This window comes from Camelus ferus, chromosome 13 (genome assembly GCF_009834535.1).
Source record: "Camelus ferus isolate YT-003-E chromosome 13, BCGSAC_Cfer_1.0, whole genome shotgun sequence".
Lineage (NCBI taxonomy): Eukaryota > Metazoa > Chordata > Mammalia > Artiodactyla > Camelidae > Camelus > Camelus ferus.
Window position 1 is genome coordinate 8,887,450 of NC_045708.1, and position 22,029 is coordinate 8,909,478.

At 50.1% G+C, this 22,029-nt stretch overlaps 1 protein-coding gene across 1 annotated transcript in view; it reads right to left on the reverse strand.

The window, feature by feature from the left end:
* Nucleotides 1-1,175: 1,175 nt before the first annotated feature.
* Nucleotides 1,176-22,029, reverse strand: part of LRRC38 (leucine rich repeat containing 38) — a 38,878-nt gene continuing 18,024 nt past the window's right edge. Inside the window, 1 exon segment of the mRNA XM_032494798.1 lies at nt 1,176-5,279. Coding sequence (XP_032350689.1) covers nt 5,026-5,279 — 254 coding nt within the window. The 3' untranslated portion in view covers nt 1,176-5,025.

Consider the following 22,029-nt stretch of genomic DNA (forward strand, 5'->3'; position numbering starts at 1 on the left):
TTGGGGAAGTGTGTGTTCCTCTGTTCATATGACAATTGAGCACTCCTGTCCGCCAGGCCTGGTCAAGGGCTGGTGCTTAGGGATGGCGATCTACTGGCTCTGACCTCCTGGAGCATCTCTGGGGACAGAGGATTCCATGGGGCAGGGGGAGAAGTCCATTGTGCCGACTCAGAGCCCCCGAGGGGGGATGTCCTGCCTCTGCATTTCTCACCTTCCTGGGCAGCTCTTGGGGGTGCAGAGAGCCCAGGCCTTGCCCCAGGCTCAGCCTCGCCCTCAACCAGGAGGGAGCGCAGGTACGAATGGCTCCGACGTCTGCATCCCTGTTCCACCTGAGTCTCGTCTGGTTTGGCAGCTGGGTGGTTGCCATGGCTGCAGGCAGTCCAGCCCTGCCCAGGGGATCTTATTTGCTCATGTTGATAAACCTGAGTCACAACGTGAGGGAGGAAGCCAGAGATGGGGAAACTGGGAGGCTCTTAGGGGGTCTGGTTCTAAGCCTGGCCTCGGGTCTTGTATGACCTCACAGAGGTGGACTGTCCGTGGAAAACACCCTGTGGTTCTGCAGGGTGAGGGAGGGATGGCAGTCTGGGAGCAAACACCTGGGCAGAGACGGGGTCCCCCAAGGAGCCACCACACCGTTGGTGGAGGCCACCCTGCCCAAGGCAAGTGTGAACCCTCATCAGACACACTGGACACTTGGTGGATGCCGTTAGACTGGGTTTTTTAGCCCGAGAGACTCCCCACCCCTGTAAATAGTGTCTGTGGGGTGGGGGATAGGCGGGGGGTGCCTTTGCTGACTTGCAGTCAGGCACGTGGGATCCACCAGGACAACATAACCTAAGTGTGCATGTGGCCTCATTCGTATTTCTGGTGAGTGGACCCCAGGACATGTGTGCAAAGGCTAACATTTAACAGCCAGGGCTGATAACATGTAGAAAGGAGAACTGAGCTCTTTAGAAACCTGCCGAGGTCGAGGGCTGGCTCTGGGTGCCTGTTTTCTGATGCTGGGATTTGACCTCTGGTCTTACTCTTCTCTTGAGGGGCACCCTCTCGGGTGGGTGCTCAGGGAGGCACCGTGAGGGTTCTGGCGGAGGAGGGAAGGGGGGCGTCCCTCCCATTGTTTCATGGTGATCTCATCAATTCAGCCAAGAAGTCAGTGTTTCTTCTTTCTTTTCTTTTTTTAACGAAAGTGCTGGGAATTGACCCAAGCACCTTGTGCATGCTCAGCACGCGCTCTGCCAACTGAGCTGTACCCTCATCCCAGTGTTTCTCTTTTAACACGAGAGGCTTGAGGCTCCCAGAGGGTCCCTGGCACAGCGCAGGGCACTTGGTTAAGGGGACAGGTGGACAATCCATTGAAGACCTACCCTCCACCCCCGAAGGGTCCTTTTGAGGCTGACAGGCAATTGCTTCCCTCTGATTATTCACAGTCAGAGGTTCAGACTGGGAGGGTGGGTCTGTCCTGGAAAAGCACTCCCAGCTCAGGTCCCAAAGGCTCTCCAGAGAGTCACTGAGTTCCTAACAGTCCTGAGCATGGGTGTGACGTTTCACCATAAACACACGTTGTATTTTTTCCAAGGCCAAAATATAATAACTCACTCGCACCCTGGAAAGGTGTGTTTTCAGAAAATGGATCACATTTGCAGACAGCAGAGAACAGTGTTCTTTTCGTTTTTAAAAATTCTTTTACGTAGAAAAACAATGTCAGGTTTGGATGTGGGTTTATTAGTCTGGAGTCTTAAAGAACAAGGCTATTTTGTTGGTTGCAGGCAAATGAAACCCAAGGGGTCTGCTCTGGGGAGGTTTTGGTGAGAACAGACCACTTAATAATAATGATGAATTACTTAAACTGCAAGGCCACTCGAGGCCACTAAAAAGGATTTTATGACCAAGGCCCGGGGCCTGTGGCTGTTAAGGAGACTCAGAGCCTTGGTGTGTTCCAGGGTCCAGTTAAATGTACTAAAGGTGGGGAAACTGCCCCTCCCAGCCACTGGCTGCACCTAGAATTCATGCCTGTAACACTGGTGGGGGAGGGGGAAAGGGAGGGGGAAGCATGGACATTCAAAGCAAATCCTCTCCATCGCTGGTGAGAGCAATCAGTGTGCGTGCATTTTTCAGCCGAAATTTCTGCATAAAGGCTCGTGTGGACCAGCCCCGCAGGGCAGAAGCAGTATCCAGTTCCAGGACCAGAGCCAGGGCCTGCAGCTGCCCTTCGGTCCTGCTGCGGCCCCCAGGCCGACCTGTGATATCTGTGAAGCCAGGACAAGAGTACAAATACCCTCCACACACCTCTGTCTAAACATTCCTAAGTCGTAAAGATAAACTGCTAAAAAAAACCATAGTTCCACCTGGTTACCTTGACAAAAATATTTTCTTAATGACTTGAAGACCAGGTTTAAATGATGACTCTTGAATTCCTGGACATCTGCCCCAGAATATGGCGGTGTGGGGAGACCTGAGCCATCTAGGACCTCCCCCTTTCTCTTCCCCGCCCTGGCTCCGTCCTGAGCCTCTAGGGTCTTGTGTGCACAAGTGTGTGGACACCCAGCCTGCACATCCAGCCTCTATTCAGGTCCCCCGCCAACTCAGATCCACTGCCTGGCCACTCAGTCCACCCTGGGGGAGGGATGGGGGGAAGGCGCCCACTCTAGAGCTTGGGGTTGTCTGTGCAGGGAATTCTCAGGTCCTGAGAACCCAGAGAGCGTGCTAGAGGAAGACACTGGTTCTTACAGCGGTGTGCCCTTGGCCCCACAGATTCCTCACCCCAGAGGAAGAGCACGGCTGGCGGAGCGCTGGAACAGGGGTCCTCCAAAGCACTGGACCCAAAATAGGGGCCCAGTGCCCAGGTCCAGGGGCTGCACTGGGGGTACCTGCTTCACAATGAGATGAATTCATTTGTGATGTTGCCGGAATCCTCTGGTCATCAGACCTTAAGGAGAGCAAGATGGTGAGACAAGATATTTTGGCAGTTTTGACTTTCCCAAATGGATCCAAGATGTTGAATTTGAGGTTCAAAGTCAACTCCTCCTGGGTGCTCCCAGCAAGTGCAGGCTGCCCTTCCTGGCGTCCAGCACACCACCCCGAGAAAGCGTGCTGTGAGGGGGTTCTGCATGAGACGAGTATTTGAATCTGTAGACTGAGTAAACCAGATCGTCCTCCCCGAAGTGGGTGGGCAGCGCCCAATCCCCTGAGGGCCTGAACAGAACAAAACGGTGGAGGGAGGAGGAATTTCTCCCTCCCTACCTCCCTCCCCTTCTCCCTCTCCCTGTCTACCTGAGCTGGGTTTTCTCCTGCCCTCGAACTAGAACTTAAACATTGGTTCTCCTGGTGCTCAGGCCTTTGGACTCAGAACCACACCACCAACATTTCTTGGGTCTCCAGCTGGCTGACTGCAGACCGTGGGACTTCTCAGCTTCCATAACTGCATGAGCCAATTCCTTATAATCCAGACAGAGAGACAGACAGATCTCCTATTGGCTGTGTTTCTCCGGACAGCCCTGGCTAATCTACCCAACTTCCCACTCTAGACTGGCTCCTACCAACCAGGTACTCTCCCTACAAGACCTCATTTATTTTCTTTCTTTCTTTTTTTAAGACCTCATTTATTTTCTTCATTGGGCTGATCACTACCTGCAACTACACTTTTTCGACTTGTTCGTTTTATGTTCCACCCAGAAGAACAGGAGGCCCAAGCAAGCTGGGACCCTGTCTTCCTTACAGAACGCATACCCAGTGCACTGAGCAAGCAGTCAGTAACTCTTCGTGGAGGCAAAGATGCAAGGGAGCAACGGAGGAAGAAATCTAAGGGATATATTATAGGAAACAATGCAGAGATGATTCCCAGAAACACCCCAGGAGTTTCGCACCAGCCCCTCGTCTAAGGGTCCGTCCCCAGCAAGGCCCAGTGCTGCTAACAGCCGTCACCCTGCCTCAGACTGCTGGGCGCATGCCCTTGTTTCATATTGTCTCTGAGTCAAAGTGCTGCATTCCACATCCCGGACAACACTGCCCATCACAGCCTATGCTCCAAAGAAAGGTCACACACACACACCCTAAGGCCACTGATGGAGGTTTTTCAGACACCAAGACCCAGTTTTCTTGGTTTTTGTTTTTTGGGTTTTTTTGTTTTGTTTTGTTTTGTTTTTTAATTTTGTTGGTCCGATGTAACCTGCCTTTTTGGAATCCTGGCCTCCAGGGAAGTTTATCACAAGTTCTGGAGAGGACAAGTCTGGAACGGAGCCATCACAGAGAATGAGCAGGCACTGTCTGGCTGAGCTGGGACTCACACTGCAGGTAGGGGGCGGGATGGGACAGGGAAAAACTTGGTACTTCAGAGGGAAGAGTGACTCTGAGCAAAGGTCATTACAATTGTACAAAACAACTGTCCTTCCTTTGTGAGCTAGTACCTCTTAGGATAAGGATCAAGGTTTGAGTTCTATCGACAGTTTTTCTACTCACTCGAAAATATAACAAACACCCTTTGGCCAGGTCTCGGCTTTTTCCCTGGTGCCATTTTAGCCAGACATGGGGTTGTTCTCTGCATAACATGCCAAGGTGGCCGAAGCCTGTTCCAGAAGGAGCAGAAGCCCCGCTCCCATGGAGACGGACCCGATCTCCAATCCCCACTGTCTCGGCTGCTGTCTCTCGGGAGGAAAGAGAGGCTTCCTGGTCTCCCAGTCCAGGTCAGAGAAGTGGACGGCACAAGGTCACCTTCACGGGCCACTGCTGCCAGTCTTCACACCCCCTCCGCTGTTCCCAGCTGTCCGCTCTGAAGCCCGACTTGGCTATCTTCTCCCCACACACACACCTCCAGCCGAGAGGCAGGCTCTCCTCCACGTATCCTTCCTGGGCTCCTCTGCTCTGCAGATTCTAAACTCGGAGATCGGCGGTCTTACCGGGCACACCCAGGGAACAAGGCATGGGGCAGACACCACTCTGGTCAGTCGCTGACAGTGGTCGATTCTGTTTTCAGCATTGCCCTCTCTTCTCGGAGGGGAGCCACCGGCGGGGGTCCTGGAAAGCGAGGAATCAGTCGTCCTCATCCTCGTCTTCGTCCTCGGTGTCTTTGTTGGGAGCACACCTCTGGAAGCACTGCACCACGGTGGCCAGAAAGAAGCTGGAGATGATGGCGGCGATGGACACGGCCACGCCGGAGAAGATGATGATAAACAGGTCCGTGAGCGACAGGCTGAACTTGCACTCGCTGAAGCTGGCCTCCGACAGCTCGTGCAGGAACACCCTCCTGTTCTCCATGGGCAGGGAGCACTGGATTTCATCCAGGCCTGTGAGAAGGGCAGGCAGAACGAGACAGAGGTTTAGGCTGCAGCCCAGGATTGCCTTAAAGTCAACACACTGAGTGCTTACCAAGTGCAAAGCAGGTGCGTCCCTCCCACACACAAAAGCGGGGAGAAGTTGACTTGAATGGAACTTAAAGTTTTTGTAAAAGCCCCAGAGTAATCATTATGGGAGAAACCAGAATGTCCTAGATAGCATCTTCCCACCCCCAAATTCGTATGTTGAAGCCCTAACCTCCAATAGGACCACATTTGGACATAGGGTCTTTAGGGAGGTAATTAAGGTCAAATAAGGTCATAAGCGTGGGGCCCTGATCAATAGGCCGGGTGTCCTTATAAGACGAGGAAGAAACAACAGAGAATTCTCTCTCTCTCCCTGCTTGTGCACAGATGAAAGGCCATGTGAGGACACAGAGAGAAGGTGACCGTCTGCAAGCCAGGAAGAGAGACTTCAGCACAAACCAACCCTGCCCACACCTTGATCTTGGACTTCTAGCCTCCAGGACTGTGAGAAAATAAATCTCTGTTGTTTAAGCTGCCCAGGCTGTGGCTATTTTGTTATGGCAGCCCTAACAGACTAATACAAATCCTCAGTGGATCTGAACAAAAGATACAGACTTGTGTTAGTATTAAGCTATAAAGACTGTTTGTTGCCAAGCACAATCTACACATCCTAACAGATACACAGTTACACGGTTCAAACTATATACAAAGTCAAATTACTGCCATTATTTCACAAATTTCAGATATAAGAAAATTCATAATATTAAAATGCATAAAGAGGTCAGACCTGTTCCTGATCTGGAAGAGGAGAGAAAAATAAAGTAGTAGTAACTTAACATTCATATTGAGCTTCCTACATGCAAACACCATTCTAAGGGCTATATGCATATTAACTCTAAATTCTCACAACTTTATAAGGTAAGTACTATTATTATACCCATTTTATGGATGAGAAAACTGACACCTAGAGAATTCACATAGCTTGCCTTTAGCAACATAACTTCACTGAGACACTGAGACACCGTTTTGACATTAAGCTCACTTGCCTGCAAAATCTATCTACCTTTAGTTTCCTTTCAGTTCTCAGGAAAATCTTTAGTTGCTCTCTTTTTCAGTGCTTCCTACTTTCAAAAAGCTGCCTTCAACCCATCTCCAGCATTATGTGAAAGTCAGAATGATTTTTTCACACCTCACTAATTAGCTGGTTTCTGTCCTGCAAAGAGCAGCCTGCTAAGTGCGCGGCACCCCTGCCACCACCCTTTGGGACTATTATTGTATCTCTTTCCTTCTAGCTCAGAAACAGAAGATGGAGGAAGAGTGGCTGAGCTTCCTCCTTCCTTCTGTCCTGGTGCATCTTTTACGGAGTCTACAGTCAACCCACCAATGCTCTCCTCCCCTTGGGAATCGTTGCCTAGAAACCAGACTCACCTTCCCTCCTCTCCCTGAATCAGCGCCTACCTTAGATACCCAAGGAATTAGCTGGACCAGAGTTCTGCAGGTTTCTCCAGTTTACACTTGACTACAATTTTTGACTGTTTCTTATTCTTAAAGAAACTAACCTTTCGTTTACTACTTCTGAGCATTTTAAATGCATTTGAAGAGAACAAGAGAGCTTTAAGATGAGTAACATTGGGGTTCCCTTACAGAAGCTATTTCCTTCCATGGAAAAATAAGAAAATCAATCGACCTGCCTCTTCTTAACATCCACCCCACCCTTCCCCACCAGCCAAAGATGTTACAAAAATAAACAAGATGGACACCAATGGACTGCATGAAGCACAGGCAGTTTCTAAAGCCAAGATAATATTTGCCATCTTCAAACCCATAACAGGTCATTATTACCAAGAGAGACTTTATTAACTGGAAAACAACAACTCCAACAAAATAACACAAGTCCACAGAGCCTGTCGTTTAATCCTGCCTTTGCTGACCATGACTCCTCAAGTCAATTCTGATTTCGCCAATGTTCTTTGTGCCTTGAGATCAGGCTTGGCATTTTTACAAAGCAACACTTTTAGAAAATGTCACTCTCAGTGGCTAGAGGAAACAGGCTTGCTCGGAAAACGGCATACACAAGCCCACCAGGGGTGGGAGACTCCAGACCCATGCTCGATGGACCTCTCACGATAAGATACACTGACTTAATGGGTTTTCGTAGCTCACAAAGGGCAGAGAAATAAGAGTCAGCAGTGCCCAGAGGACGGGGGGAGGCACTGCTGCCCGGGTGCTCTAAGGACATAGGCAAGGACTGCAGAACTCAGGAGTGGGGGGTCATCTGGCTTTGGAGTCCCCTCTTCTCTCCTGTAGGAGTTACCCTAGCCCAGGGTTTTTCAACCTCGGCACTACTGACATTCAGATCTGGATAATTCTTTGATGAAGGGGGCTGCCCTGTGCACTGCACGATGTTTATCATTATCCCTGCCCTCTACGCACTAGATGCCAGTAGCATCCCCACCCAGAGTGATGATCAATAATGTCTCCAGACAGCGCCACATGTCCCCGGGAGGACGGCGGGGAAGGAGGCAGAACTCCCTGATTGACAAATGCTGTTTTAGACTGAAATGCTTGGCTAAGTAGGTAACCTTCCAAGGCAGGGCTACTCTAAGTCACTAAGCAGACATTAATTTGTTAAATGGCTTTTTAATTCATGCACTAAACAAAACAGATAAGGCTTTATGCTAGATTAAAAGAAAAAAAAGGAAGGGAAGGAAGAAAGAAGGAAAAAAGAGAAAGACGCAGTCCTGGCCTCAGAGAACTTAGATCTAATAGGAGGGCAGCGGGACACATGTGCAGATAGAATAGTGGTATTTTAAGCCAGTGAGAATTCGCAGGAGAAGCCCAGGGAAAGCCCTAGAGGAGCTGAGCGGAGAGTGTGGGAGGATGTGGGGGGAAGCCCGGAGGATGGGCGGGCGTGGGCACGGGGAGGGGAGGAGGGGCGTGTGACATCCCTACTTGATTTGGAATGTTCTCCCTCCTCTCGCGAGCCCCCCTCCTCAGCTGTCTGAGCTAAGAACAGCGAAGAAGAGCCAGCACCTTACAGGGCACCTCATGTGTGCCGGGCCCTGCTCTTAGGGCTTCACACCCATCATCAGCCCACTCCATCCTCAGGCCAACCCAAACAGGAGCTTGTGACCATCCCCATTTTACAGATGTTCAGACTGAGACACAGAGAAGTCAACTGACTTGTGCTAGGCCACACAGCCAGGAAATGACCGAGCTGAGACTGACCCCAGCCATTATGCGGTCCCACCCACTCTCCTAGGCTGGGAGACCTAAGACTGCCCCAGCCCCACCCGGTGCCTCAAAACAAGTTCCCTTTAGGCAGAGTGTCTTTTAAAGCGATGCCCTAGAACGCTCCAGCAACGCTCCTGGTCCCCAGGCGCTGACCTGGACAGCCTGAGGTCAAGGTGCTTGCTTAGCCTCTTCCTTGACAGGAGAGGGCGCTGTGGGCGTGCTGAGATGCACAGGTGGAGGGAAACTGTCCTGTGACTGTTAGAACAGAGCCCCTTGGCTCCACCTCCCGATGTCCTGTGACCCTGGGCCAGGCCCTGCGTCCCCAGTCATCAAGTTGCAAGGATGTTCTGCACATACAATGAGGGAATATCTGAAAACCTCTTACCATGGTGCCTGGCCACGACTCATGCTTGGAAAAAACCACTGTTAGTGTTATTTAGGTTTTCAAGATTTCAAATTACACACATGCCTGACTCCAGGTATCTCAGGAGGGTACCTGTATTCAGGATCTCCAGAGAAACAGAATGAGTAGGATGTGGAGATATATAAAGAGACTTATTATAAGGAATTGGCTTATGCAGTCATGGAGCTGATAAATCCCAAGACACGCAGTCAGGAAGCTAGAGATCCAGGAAAGCTGACGGTGTGGTTCCAATCCGAATGCCAGCAGGCCCAGGACCCGGAAGAGCCAATGTTTTGTTCAGTCCAAAGGCAAGAAAAAACTGATGTCCCAGCTCGAGGCAATCAAGCAAGAGGGGTTCCCCCTTACTCGCCGGAGGGTTGGTCTTTTTGCACTAATCAGGCCTTCAACTGATTGGATGCGACCCACCGGCAGCAAGGAGGGCCATCTGCTTTACTCAGTCCAATGTTAATTTCATCCAAAAACACCCTCACACACACACACACACACCCAAAATAAGGTCTGACCAGATATCTGGGCCTCCCCATCCAATCCAGGCGACACAGGAAATCAACCATCAGAGTTCATACTTTTCAGCAGCAGCTAGAGAGATGCTTCTCTAATTACAGGAAGCTGAGGCAAAAATTAAGATGAAATTGTCTTCTTTCTTCTGCTTGCTCAAGACCTCTGAGGTAGGAGGTGGAACTTGTTAAGGATTAAAAATGTCAAAGGTTTCTGCACGTCCTGACTACCGAGCCGGTGGTGGCGTCTTCTCTGCTCCTCCTCCACTTCCTCGTCCTCTTGCTCCCTTTCCTTTTCCTTCTCTTTCTTATTCTTTGTATTTTGTTTTAATTTTAGTTTAAAATTTTTAAAATTTTAGTATTTTAAAAATTTTGATTTGCATTTCTCTGTTGACATAAAACTTACCATTTTAACCACTTTTACGTGTCTAATTCAGTGGCATTAAGTACATTTACCATGATGTCCAACCATCACCATGATCTATTTCCAAAACTTTTCCATCCCACAAACTCTGTACAGTAACTCCCATTCTCCCATCTCCAGCCCCTGGTAACCACTGCCCTACTTTCTGTCTCCTTGAACTTGCCTACTCATATAAGTGGAATCATACACTATTTGCCGTTTTGTGACTGGCTTATGTCATCAAGATCCACCCATGTGGTAGCATGTGTCAGAATGTCCTTCTTTCTCACGGCTGAATAATATTCCATTGCATGGTGACACCGCATTTTGTTTATCCACTCATCTACTACTGATGGGCGCTTGGGCTGTCTCCGCCTTTTGGCTGTTATAAATAATGCTGCCATAAACCTTGGCGTACAGGTATCTACTGAAATCTCTGCTTTCAGTTCTTTTGGGTACATACTGAGAAGTGGAATTGCGGGATCATACAGTAACTCTATGTTTAATTTTGTGATGAACCGCCATATTGATTTCTCCTATGGTTATTCACTTTACGTTCCCATCAGCAGCGCACAAGGGTTGCACTTTCTCCATATCCACACTTGCTTGTCCACACTTGCTATTTTAAATTTTTTTAAAAATGGCCATCCTAATGGGAGTCAAGTAGTTTCTCTTTTTTTTTTTTGGTGGTTTTGATTTGCGTTTCGCTATTGACTAGTGATACTGAGCACCTTTTCATGTGCTTCTGGGTCTGCTCCTTCTCTTTAAATGAGGGCCAGAGTCTTCTAAACAGCCTGCATCGGGCATCTCATCAAGAATGAGCAGCCACGTTGCAAAAGGCTGGTCCCGAGTTCATCAACACTGGGTGCAGAGCAGGGCTGGGAAAGCCCAGGGGAGACACAGAAGGCGCACTGGGCAGATTTTTGAAAAGAAAGACTATGCGTATTTTCCAACTCAGCGTTGTTCACCTGCTTCTTCCTGAGCCCTCACCCTTGTCCTAAACTGGGAAGAATGTGGGGGTGGGGGTGGGGGCGGGGGGGTAGCATTTATTGAGCGCCTACTGTGTACTGATGCAGTGCATATCCCCTAACATCCATCATTTACCACTCACCTCCCTCTGGGAGGTGAACAGCGTCGCCCTCAATGCATAGCTGAGGGAGCGGGCTTCAGAAACCTTTGGCAATTCACGTCCTATTACATGAGTAAGCAAGAATTCAAACCACCCTCTCAGTTTGCTTTGCTCCAAAGCCTGCGTTCTCCCTTTCACTCTGCATTGGCTGTCATGCTGAAGAAAGTGACGTCCTCAGCCTTAGGAAGTTTATCATCTGACAGAGGAGCCTTTGCTAAAATGCATCGAGCAATCGGGAAGGAAGATAATACATGATTAAGAACCGACTTAAGGCTTTACGAATTCAGAGAATGACGAGCCGAGGTGTCGAGAAGGTCTGGTAAGGACTCATCCATATTTACGGAATGAACGAATACCTTGGAGTCTGAAGGATTATTAGGGAGGAACGAGAAAGGCCTTGCAGGCGAGAGGCATGGGTGGAATCCGAAAGTGTGGGCGAGAAACGCCATGAGCTGCGGCCTCGTGGGCTGGACTGGCACCCCCCTCACCCCACCCCTAGATACAAGATCTTCCCAAATGATTGTCACTGGCTGATGCCCAAAGGCTATGTGTGGAGTCATTGCCAGGAACTGAGAATCTGGATTAAGAGATTAAAGGATGCCGGCCAGGAGCTCAGGCTGCAACAGATTTTTTTATTTTAGTTTTTGGCAGTGCACCAATAGTGCCCTTTTATTTAAAGAATCTAAAAAAACATTTAATCAGGAGATAAGGCAATGTTGTCACATGGAGACAACTGTCAGGCTGCCCTAATGAGACAGGACACATGCCGGGAGCCTGCTCCCTCGTTCATGTCACCTGCTGGCCCCTGTGCAGGCCTGTGAGTTTGTAACCCTTTGGGGAAATGGGTGTCTGCCTGTCCCGCAGGCTGCCAGGGAAGGAAAGTCATGGGCAGAAGTTGAGGATAAGACCATCCACCCGTGGCTAAGGTCTCTCAGGAGCCTGGAGTCTAGACCTGTGGTCCTCAGGCTTTTGAATTTTACACAGTGGCAAAAAACTTAAAAATAAGAAATAGAGGAGGAGGGGAGGGATCAACTAGGAGTTTGGGATTAACAGATACACATGACTATATGGAAACTGATAAACAACAAGGACCTACTGTACAGCACAGGGAACTATATTCACTTTCTTGCAATGAGCTGTAATGAAAAAGAATCTGAAAATACATACATATATATATATATATATATATATATATATATATATATATATATTCATGTATAATTGAATTGCTTTGCTGTACACCTGAAACTAACATTGTCAATCAACTACACTTCAATAAAAAAATAAGAATTATTAAAAAATTAAAAAGAAACAGAGGAGACAGACAGGATTGCAGCCGATAATTCTGCTCAGGGCATTAAACGCACACACACACCATCATCATTTTACCAAAGAGAGAACATCTGTCCACCACTGAAGTTAAGAAGCCCAGGATAACGTCAAATAGGTTAACACACTGCTACACTGGCCTTAACAAACACTCACCCCAGGGCCCTCATAGCTCTCACTTTGCCTGGAAAAAATGACCACTACACAGGGTCGCATTTGGGAAGCACAGGACACATTCTGCACTCAGTCCATCTGGAATCAAGGCCTGGGGGCTGCTTCCTTATTCTTCAAGGCCAGAGGTCCACAAACTACAGCTCCAGGCCCAAATCCCCCTTCCTTCCCTCTCCCATATGTTTTTGTAAATAAAGTCTTATTGGAACACAGCCAGGCCCCCTGGTCTGCATATCCTCTAAGGCTGCTTTTGTGCAACAGTGGCAAGTTTCAGTCGTTGCAAGAGATTATACGGCTCACAAGGCCTAAAATATTTCTTATCTTGCCCTTTATAGGAAGTTTGCCAACTTGTGTTCAAAACTCAACCCAGGAAACACCTCCTCTGGGAAGCCTACCCTGAATGCTTCCTGTATTCGCCTTTCCCTTGAGTCAGGCCTCTTCTCCCTGGACCCCGTACCTCCCCTGACAAAGGGGCAGCCTGTGTCTCTCGTGTCTGCAGCCACTGCTGAGCTCCAGGCCGGGCACACAGCGCACGAACATCAGGAGAACAGGAAAAATCCAGAACAAGCCAGAAATGCCGGGGTGAGAAGGATCTTGGAGTGTGGTTCCTGGCTGGGGTGCTGAAGGTGGGCTGGGGGTGTCTGTAAGCAAGGAGTAGCTTGTGAGAAGGCCCCTGGGACTACTATTCAAATGTGCAAGTCGGTAGATAAAAATCTTTCAAACTTGGGGTCTGGAAATATTAACAGAACACGTTCTTAGCGGCAAAAAGGTTGGGAGCCATCGATTTTTACGATTTCTGTCTTCAATGAAGTGAATCCAAGATGTAGAGGACTCTTCCTACTTGTTACACATGATTCCTGAAATAATACTAGCAAAAAACAAACAAACAAACAAAAAAAAAAGGATAACACAGTTACCGCCCTGAGTCTAGAACTGAATGAGTGAGAGACACAGGATTCAGAGGAAGGAGGTTAGACCGTCAGCCTTGTTACTGATAAAACTGCAGGAGCCTATGCTGTCTGCCTGCTTCTGTCCTCCTGGCTGTCCAAAATCTCTCTTTACAGAAAAACATCTCACCATTCCTCTGCTCAACACCCCCACCCCCACCCCGACTAAGGCTCCTCATCTTTCTCAAAGTGAAATCCGCTGGTCCTTACCACTGTCTCCCAAACCCTTCACTCCAATTTGCTTGCCGTCCCTCAGACACCCCATGCACAGACCTACCTCAGGGCCTTTGCACCTGCTCCCTCTGCCTGGCTCACTCTTTCGCTTTCTTAAGGTCTCTGTTCAGATGTCACTTTATCGGAGATGCTCTCCCCAGCCCCACCACGACCATTCTCCATCCATCGCACCTGGCTTATTTTTCTCTCTGGAACCACCTGGCATATTATTACGTGTGTATATATCTGTTTATTTTCTGTTTCCCTGCCCCTCCCCATTCAAATGTCAGCTCTGTGAGGTCCGGCTTTGGGTTTTGTTCCCTGCTGTATTCCAGTACCTAGAACTGTCAAAAAATATTTTTGAATGAATGTCTGAATAAAGACAGGATTGGAGAATGTGGCTTAGATGTGCAGCCACAGAGGGCTTCCTAAACTGCCTCCCAAAACGGAGAGACCGTCCCACTTGATGGCCGATGGTGCTGGACAAGCAGGTCCCTTCCCTTGCAGGACAGAAGTCCTTTTCCCTAAAGTCATCAGCAGGTACTTTGCGGTTCCCTGGGAGGAGGAAGAAGCTGTATGTGTTTCTCCCATGGGAGGCGGAAACTCTTACTGTTCTTTTGAAACAGGTGGAACAAAAACAAAGAGCCCCCACTATTTGTCAGCCAACCCCCCGCAGCCTGACCACACACTGGACAGCCTTCTAAGCATCGCACTGTCTCCACTCTTCTAAGCCACAAAACAACTCTAAGGCTACGACTCTGGTGACCCCAGTTGGCAAAGAAAACAAACACTCAGCTACCTGCATCAGGTTATCCAGCTGAGAAATGGAGACTAAACAAGAAATGCCTTGGCAAGGGTCTTCCTCCAACCCATTTCTACCCACCACCGAAAAGAAGTGGGCTCCGGCTCACTCAGGCCCAAGCAGAACGCGGCCCACTGCTCCTCCTTCCCTTCAGAACCACCCCCCTTCTCCCCCAGGCACCCTCAGAAGGGACGGGCTACTCGCCATCATTAAAAAGCCCCACAAATGATAAATGCAGGGGAGGACGTGGAGAAAAGTGAACCCTCCTGCCCTGTTGGTGGGAATGTGGTTTGGTGCAGCCACTATAGAAAACAGTATGGAAGTTCTTTAAAAAACTAAAAATAGACGTACCCAATGATCCAGCAATCTCACTCCTGGGCATATATTAAGAGGAAACTCTAACGCCAAGAGATACATGCACCCCAATGTTCATAGCAGCACTATTTACAACAGTCAAGACATGGAAGCAACCTAAATGTCCATCAACAGATGACTGGATAAAGAAGATGTGGTGTATATATACACACACAATGGAATACTACTTAGCCACAAAAAAGAATAAAATAATGCCATTTGTAGCAACATGGATGGATCTGGAGATCATCATTCTAAGTGAAGTAAGTCAGAAGGAGAAAGAAAATACCATATGATATCAATCATAGGTAGAACCTAAAAAAAATGACACAAATGAACTTATTTACAAAATAGAAAGACCCACAGACATAGAAAACAAACTTATGGTTACCAGTGGGGAAAGGGTATGGGAAGGGATAAATTGGAGGCTCAAGATATGCAGATACTACTATATATAAAGTAGATTAACAACAAGTTTCTTCTGCAGAGCACAGGGAACTATATTCAATATCTTGTAGTAACCTACAATAAAAAAGAATATGAAAAGGAATATATGCATGTATATGTATGAATGAAACAGCATGCTGTACACCAGAAACTGATGCAGTGTTGCAAACTGACTACACTTCAGTAAAACAAAAAATGGAAAAAAGAAGAAGAGAAGGGCAGGTGGCTGGGTTCCCTGCCTGCAGCCACCCCTCCAGGCTCCCTCCCCTTGACTGATGACTTCTCCCCAGCTGCTGACACCTGAGCTGGAGACGGCAAAGAGCTGCCACTCTCCCAAAATAGCTGATGACACGGGGAAGGTAGATTGAGATGAGTCTCTCGCCCCTTTGCCAGCAAACAGGCCCGCAGCCAGAGGATCTCTTTCCCCTGATCTGGCCTCTCGGGACCTGCCTAACGACAGGCTCTCCTAAGCACTTTTTCTCATTAAAGATACATTTGTAGGGGGAAGGGTATGGCTCAGTGGTAAAGTGCATGCCTAGCATGCGCGAGGTCCTGGGTTCAATCCCCAGCACCGCCATTAAAAGAAATAATAAATAAGCCTGATTACCACACCCCCCAAAAAAACTTTGTTTAAAAAACATTATTTGTGTTTTCCTAATTCCACTTTCACGCAAAGCCTGTGTGCACAATGAGACAAAAGAAATAAACTAAAAGAAAAGGATAGAACAACCCACAGATACACGTGTAGCACAGTGGCTCACCGTCTTCTGTATTTTTCTCTGTGTGCAGGTACATAAGTCCCCAGAGCAGAAGCACACTCGGCCACTCTGTTGGATAACCACCCTGCGAACACGCTTCCATTCCACCTGCGTAATTACCAAACACCACCTGCGACAGCTACAGGGTATTTTATTATGCAGATGAGCCGTGATTCGCCTGCCCAATCCCGGAACGTTTCCAGGTCTTTTTCTCACTAGAAGCAAAGCTGTGGTGAGCACCACGGACACATTCTTAATTATTTCCCCCAAGACACATTCCCCTCAGTTGGAGGTTGTGTGAGAGCATCACTGAACTCACGCCCACGATGGATTTTGTTGCTTTTTCATCTCTGCCAACCGGATAAGCCACGGAAGAGCATGGCGGTGATTGAATTAGCATTTCTCTGATTACCAGCCGAGCTGAACGTCGTATGGTGTGCTCACCGGCCGCTTGGAGTGGTTTTCCTGCCCAAGACCTGTGCTAAGAGCTTCCAAAGTCTTATCAAGGCCCTGGTCACAATGGGAGCCAGGCTGATCCCCTCCACCTAACCACTGGTGGAGCGACAGCTCCCAGAGAAGGGGGCTTCCCGCCCCACCCCCGGGAGGAAGGACGCATCTCCAGGGCGTTGGTCCCCCTGCTCTTGGCCGGAGCTCACCACTGCTGTCTTCTGCTCACAGGAGGAAGAGGGCTCAGCCTGGGCCAGTGAAACACCCGGCCAGGCCCTCCCCACCAGCCTCCCAGAACTCCCAACCCAAAGGCCCAGGAAACACAAGCAGCTTTGGTTCCTTTACATGCATGGCCAGACTTTCCGCCTGCTGATTCCACCACCTCATAGACGGTTAGATCCGAAGGCACCTCTGACACGTTACTACCCCCCCAACTCTCCCCTTTATTTTATAGATAAGAGGCCCAGGGCAGTCAGGCAACCTGTGTAAGGTCACATTGGAGTCTGGATGGAACCCAGTTCTTTGGGGGCATCGGGCTCTTAGTTCATTCCAAGCACCTGGAGCTGCAGGTACCGAGGCCCCTGCTGTAGCCACTTCGGGCGGCAAAGGAAGACTGCACGAGGGGGCACCCCTGATGGCGGGCAGGGCTGCGCCTGCTTCAGGGGGGCAGGGCGCCAGGGAACATCAGCTCTAATTTTTTATAGAGCTAACCTCTGCTCCCCGCCACCACTTTCATTAAACATCGACTGCCGCGTAGGGGAGAATTCCCGGTTGTCCTCCCCGTCTCCGCCGGCAGACACTTCTGATGAGGCAATCAGCTGGTTTCTACAAGGGGAAGCTGCATCCGCAGCACCGGGGCAAGGGCTCCTGCTTGGTCCTGGCTCCGCAGAGCACAGCCTGGAGAAGGGGCAGCACCGAAGAGTGGATCCTGCGCCAGGGATGTGACTCGTGTCTGCCGTCCTCCACTCCAGCCTGACTCCCACCCTGAGCCCCAGGACACCGGCATCAGGCACGCACACAAGCATGGAATCTGACTGACTCACCGTGCAGTTCTCCCAGTCTGTCCTCCCCTGGTGAGAAGTGAGCAGAGGTGATCACTGAGGGCTTACATTTTTATTCTCTGGGAAGCATGTATTTCCACTATCATCACCACTGCCATCATGTTGACCGTCACCACCATTGCCACTTCCACCATTTCCACCATGATGTCCACCTCCCCAATGTCCACCACCTCCACCGTGATGTCCACCTCCCCCGTGTCCCCCATCTCCACCGTGATGTCCACCTCCCCCGTGTCCCCCATCTCCACCGTGATGTCCACCTCCCCCGTGTCCACCACCTCCACTGTGATGTCCACCTCCCCCGTGTCCCCCACCACCTCCACCGTGATGTCCACCTCCCCCGTGTCCCCCATCTCCACTGTGATGTCCACCTCCACTGTTTCTGACACCACCATCGCTGTCACCTCCATCATTAGTAACAGGTGTGTGTTATGAGCTGTGCCCTGGGCAGAGCTCTGAGGATACCAACCTGTGTCTAGTTATTACTGATGAACTGGTTAGAACTTTCTGGCAAGGCCAGCATGAGGAAGTCTAAGACTGGCCCCGTGAGTCTGGTACCTCCCTCTAATCATGCTGATTGATGCTCTGAACTACCTCGGAGTGCTCAGGGACACCCGCTGTCGCTCTCTCCCTGGACCTGTCCTGATCACCCAGTGTCCCAAGTTAGGCTCTGCCGGTGGGCTCGGGGCCATCTGGAAGAAGCCATGTGTTGAGCATCCTGGGGGTGCTGAGGGGCATGTGTGTTAAGTGGACCCCTCAGATTACACTGTGGAGACGACTTTCTATGGGGAAGTAATAGTCACTGAAACGCCTATTGTTTACCAGGCACTACAAATACTTCACCATTACTGTGTCATTTAATCTTCTTGCTCAACAGCCCTGAAGGGGCAGTGGCTCTCCTCTGGGTGCGACTTTGCCCCCTGGCAGGCATTTGATGATGTCTGGAGATACTTTTGGTTCCCACAACTGGGTGGGATGCCCCTGGCATCTAGTGGGCCGAGGGCAGGGGTGCCGCCAGCCATTCCACAGTGCGCAGGGCGGCCCCCGAGGCAGAGAACTAGCCAGCCCAGAAAGTCATTCGTGCTGAGGCTGGGGTGCTCTGCTTTGGGGTGGTTTTTTTTTTTTCTAGTCCCATTTTTCAAAAATTTTAAAATTTTGTGGCAAAATACAGATAACAAAATATACCATCTTAGCCATTTTTTTTAATGGAAGTGCTGGGGATTAAACCAGGACCTTGTGCATGCCAGGCATGGGCTCTACCACTGAGCTGTACCCTCCCCATCTTAACCATTTTTAAGTGCACAGTTCAGGGGTATAAAGTACGTTCACACGGTTGTGCCACCATCACCACCATCCATCTCCAGAACTCTCTTTGTCTTGCAAAACTGAAACCCTGTCCCCATTAAACATGCGCTCTCCCCTCCTCCCTCCTCCCAGCCCCATTCTACTTTCTGTCTGTATGAAGTTGACTGCTCTGAAGGTGCCTCAGACAAGTGGGGGCATTCAGTATCTGCCCTTTCGTGACCGGCCCACCTCACTTAGCATTAACGTCCTCAAGGTTCACCCATGCTGTAGCCTGTGTCGAAATGTCCTTCCTTTTCAGGCTGTATAATATTCCGCTGTATGGATGGTCACGTTTTGTTTATCCACTCATCCAACGACGGACGCTCGGGTTGCGCCCACTTTCTGGCTATTGTGGCTGATGCTGCTATGAACACGGGTACAAACGTGGGGCGGGTCTCAGGTGCAGAGACCGGCGCTCCAGGAAGCTGTGAGACTCACCTGAGTCACACGGCTCGGCTCGTCCGTGAGGCGGTGGATTTAAGGGCAGGCCTGGCTGTCACCAAAGTCCAGCCTCTCTCCGTGACACCACGGCGTGCCAGCATTGCCCGGCTCACACACATACGGGTCACTGGTGGGACTTCACTTGCCAGCCTCTCTCTGGAGTGACCTGGTGGCTTTCCCCCGTCTTGCACTGCTTGTCACAGCCGCTCCAGGACACCTCCCCACGAGGGCTGCCCCCCCACCTCAGCCCATAACATTCTCTCTAGGACCCCACCGGCTCCAAACCAATTTTCCAACAAAGCCATTTTGATTTTCCTGAGAAGGCAGGACTCAGACTGGTTTTTTGTTAGATTTATATTTCCTCCTGCAGCGGCAGCCACGGGGACCCCCGGAATCCCAGTGGCAGACCCTCTCACCCTGCAGTTTCCAGCAGGTCCCAGCACGGCGGCGGCTGCTGTCACTGGGGCCAGAGCTGCGCGCTGCTGGGAAGTGGCCTCAGGGCGAGGCGCCGGGGGTGAGGAGTCATCAGAAAGAACTCGCGCAGGTGGAAAGGAGGGAACTGCTATCCGACCCTCTCCTTCCTAGGTGGGGAAACAGGCCCGGGGAAGTGAAGTTACTTCCCTGTGCTGACAGAGTAATGCCCTAAAGTGACCACGTCGTAATCCCTGGAATCTGAGAATACGTTACCTCCCACGGCGAAAGGGACACTGCAGATGCGGTTAAGTGCAGGGTCCTGAGATGGGGAGAGTATGGTCCGGGTGGGCCCAGTGCAGTCACAAGGGTCCTTATAAGAGGGAGGCAAGAGGGTCAGAGCCAGAGGAGAGATGTGAGGATGGAAACAGAGGTCAGAGTGATTCGGGGCCATGGGCCAAGAAGCGTGGGTACCTTCTAGAAGCTGGAAAAGGCCAAAGGAACACAGGCATTTTGATTTCAGCCCATGAGTTCCATTTTGGATTTCCGACCTTCAGAACTGTAAGATAACAGATCTGGTCATTTGAAGCCACTAATTTTGTGTTAATTTGTTCTAGCAGCAACAGGAGGTGAATGCATCCCCAAGATCATATGGTGAGTCGGTGGCAGAGCTGGACCTGGGAGCCAGGGGTCCCTACTCTCCATCCCGAGCACCTGCAGTGACAGCACATTGAGACACACCTGTGGCTCTGTGTGAGCCTCTGGAACTGGGTCCTTGGGGTGGTGACACAGGCCTTGGTTTACAGATGATAATAACAGCAGCTTGCAGCCATTATGGGCTCACTGTGTGCCAGGCATTGTGCTAAGCTCATCACAGGGGTTATCCCTTTGACCCCTACCATAGACTTTTGAATATTAATATTCATGTTTTACATATGAGAAAACTGAAGCACAGAGAGGTTAAGCAATCTGCTCAGCCTCACACAGCTGGTAAATAAAGGAGCAAGGTTTCAACCGCAGTGGCTATAACTCCAAAGCCCGTGCTGCCTCCCCGTCTAGCGCCTGCCCTGCAAGGTGAGGGAACAGCACCCGCCCGGGAATCGGGGGCCTTGGCTCTTGTCTTGGCTTTTCACTGGTTTGCTGTGTGGCTTTGGGCGAGTTACTTGGTCTCTCTGAACCATGATTTCCTATCTGAAAATGAAGATGAGTAGACAAGGTAACCCTATCATCTAGGCTTTCCTGAGACTTCTGGAGTGTTCACTCCAAGAAGGCAGAGCTTTTGTCAGGTTCACCACTGTGTTCTCCAAACTTAGAGTTGAATTAGTCTTCACGGCAGTTTAGTCTACTCTGATTTCCACTGAGATGTTCAAGTCATCATTGGTGTACACCCTCCAACACCCTCCAAAGCCAGGTTCTGAATCAGCGAAGCTCACTGACCTAGTTAGGGGCTCTGGACCCAAGAGGATGGGTTGTAACCAAGGGCCCCAAGTTTCTTTCTTTTCTTTTTTTTTTTTTTTTTTTTTGTTGTGCCTAAGGGGCCCCTAGCTTCTGATATGATTTGAGAAGCTGCACAATGGTTGGTGTCAGAGACCCAGGGGCCAGTCTCCCTGGCGCACTAAGCAGAAGTGTGACAAAGATTCACTGGCGAGTGAGTGTAAGTCCGGTGGCATTCACAGCGGGACGGCCCCGAGGTGTCTGGAAGCCCCGATTACGCGGGCTCAGGGAAGAGCCACCGAGGGTCAGTCGCTTGGCTCAACAGAAGCTGGACATGAACTGGGCACACATTATACATTTCAGAAACTGACTCTGGTTGCTGACAAGTGACACGTGATTGCCTACGGTGACTGGCGTGAGCAGAGCGAGATCTGTGATGGGCGAGAGGCTGGGAGCTCTGTCTGTCTGTCTGTATGTCTGTCTGTCTGCCTCAGCTGCGCAGCTTCACAGCTTCATCTCTCTGGGCTCAGAAAGGAGCCTGGGGGAGGAGGGGAAGGGGTGAAGTGGAGCAGTCGCTCCAGGCATTAAGGCAGCCACAGCCACTGGATTTCAAGCACACTGGAGCCTCCTTCAAGACACGCTTCTTTCCTTGGCAGGCGGACCCAGGACAAAATGTAAGCAGCCCCAGAAAGTCCGAGTCAGAGGACCGAAGCACTGTGGCAGGAAGCTCACCCAATACTTAATGCTCCACAGACAAGTGGTCGTTTGGTCTCTGCTTGAATGCCTCCAATGATGGCAACCTCACCACCTCCCTAGGAAGCCCATTCTCAGAGCCCTCACAGCCCGCCATTACTCCTTATAAAGCGTCAAAACCAGCTTCCTTGTGGTT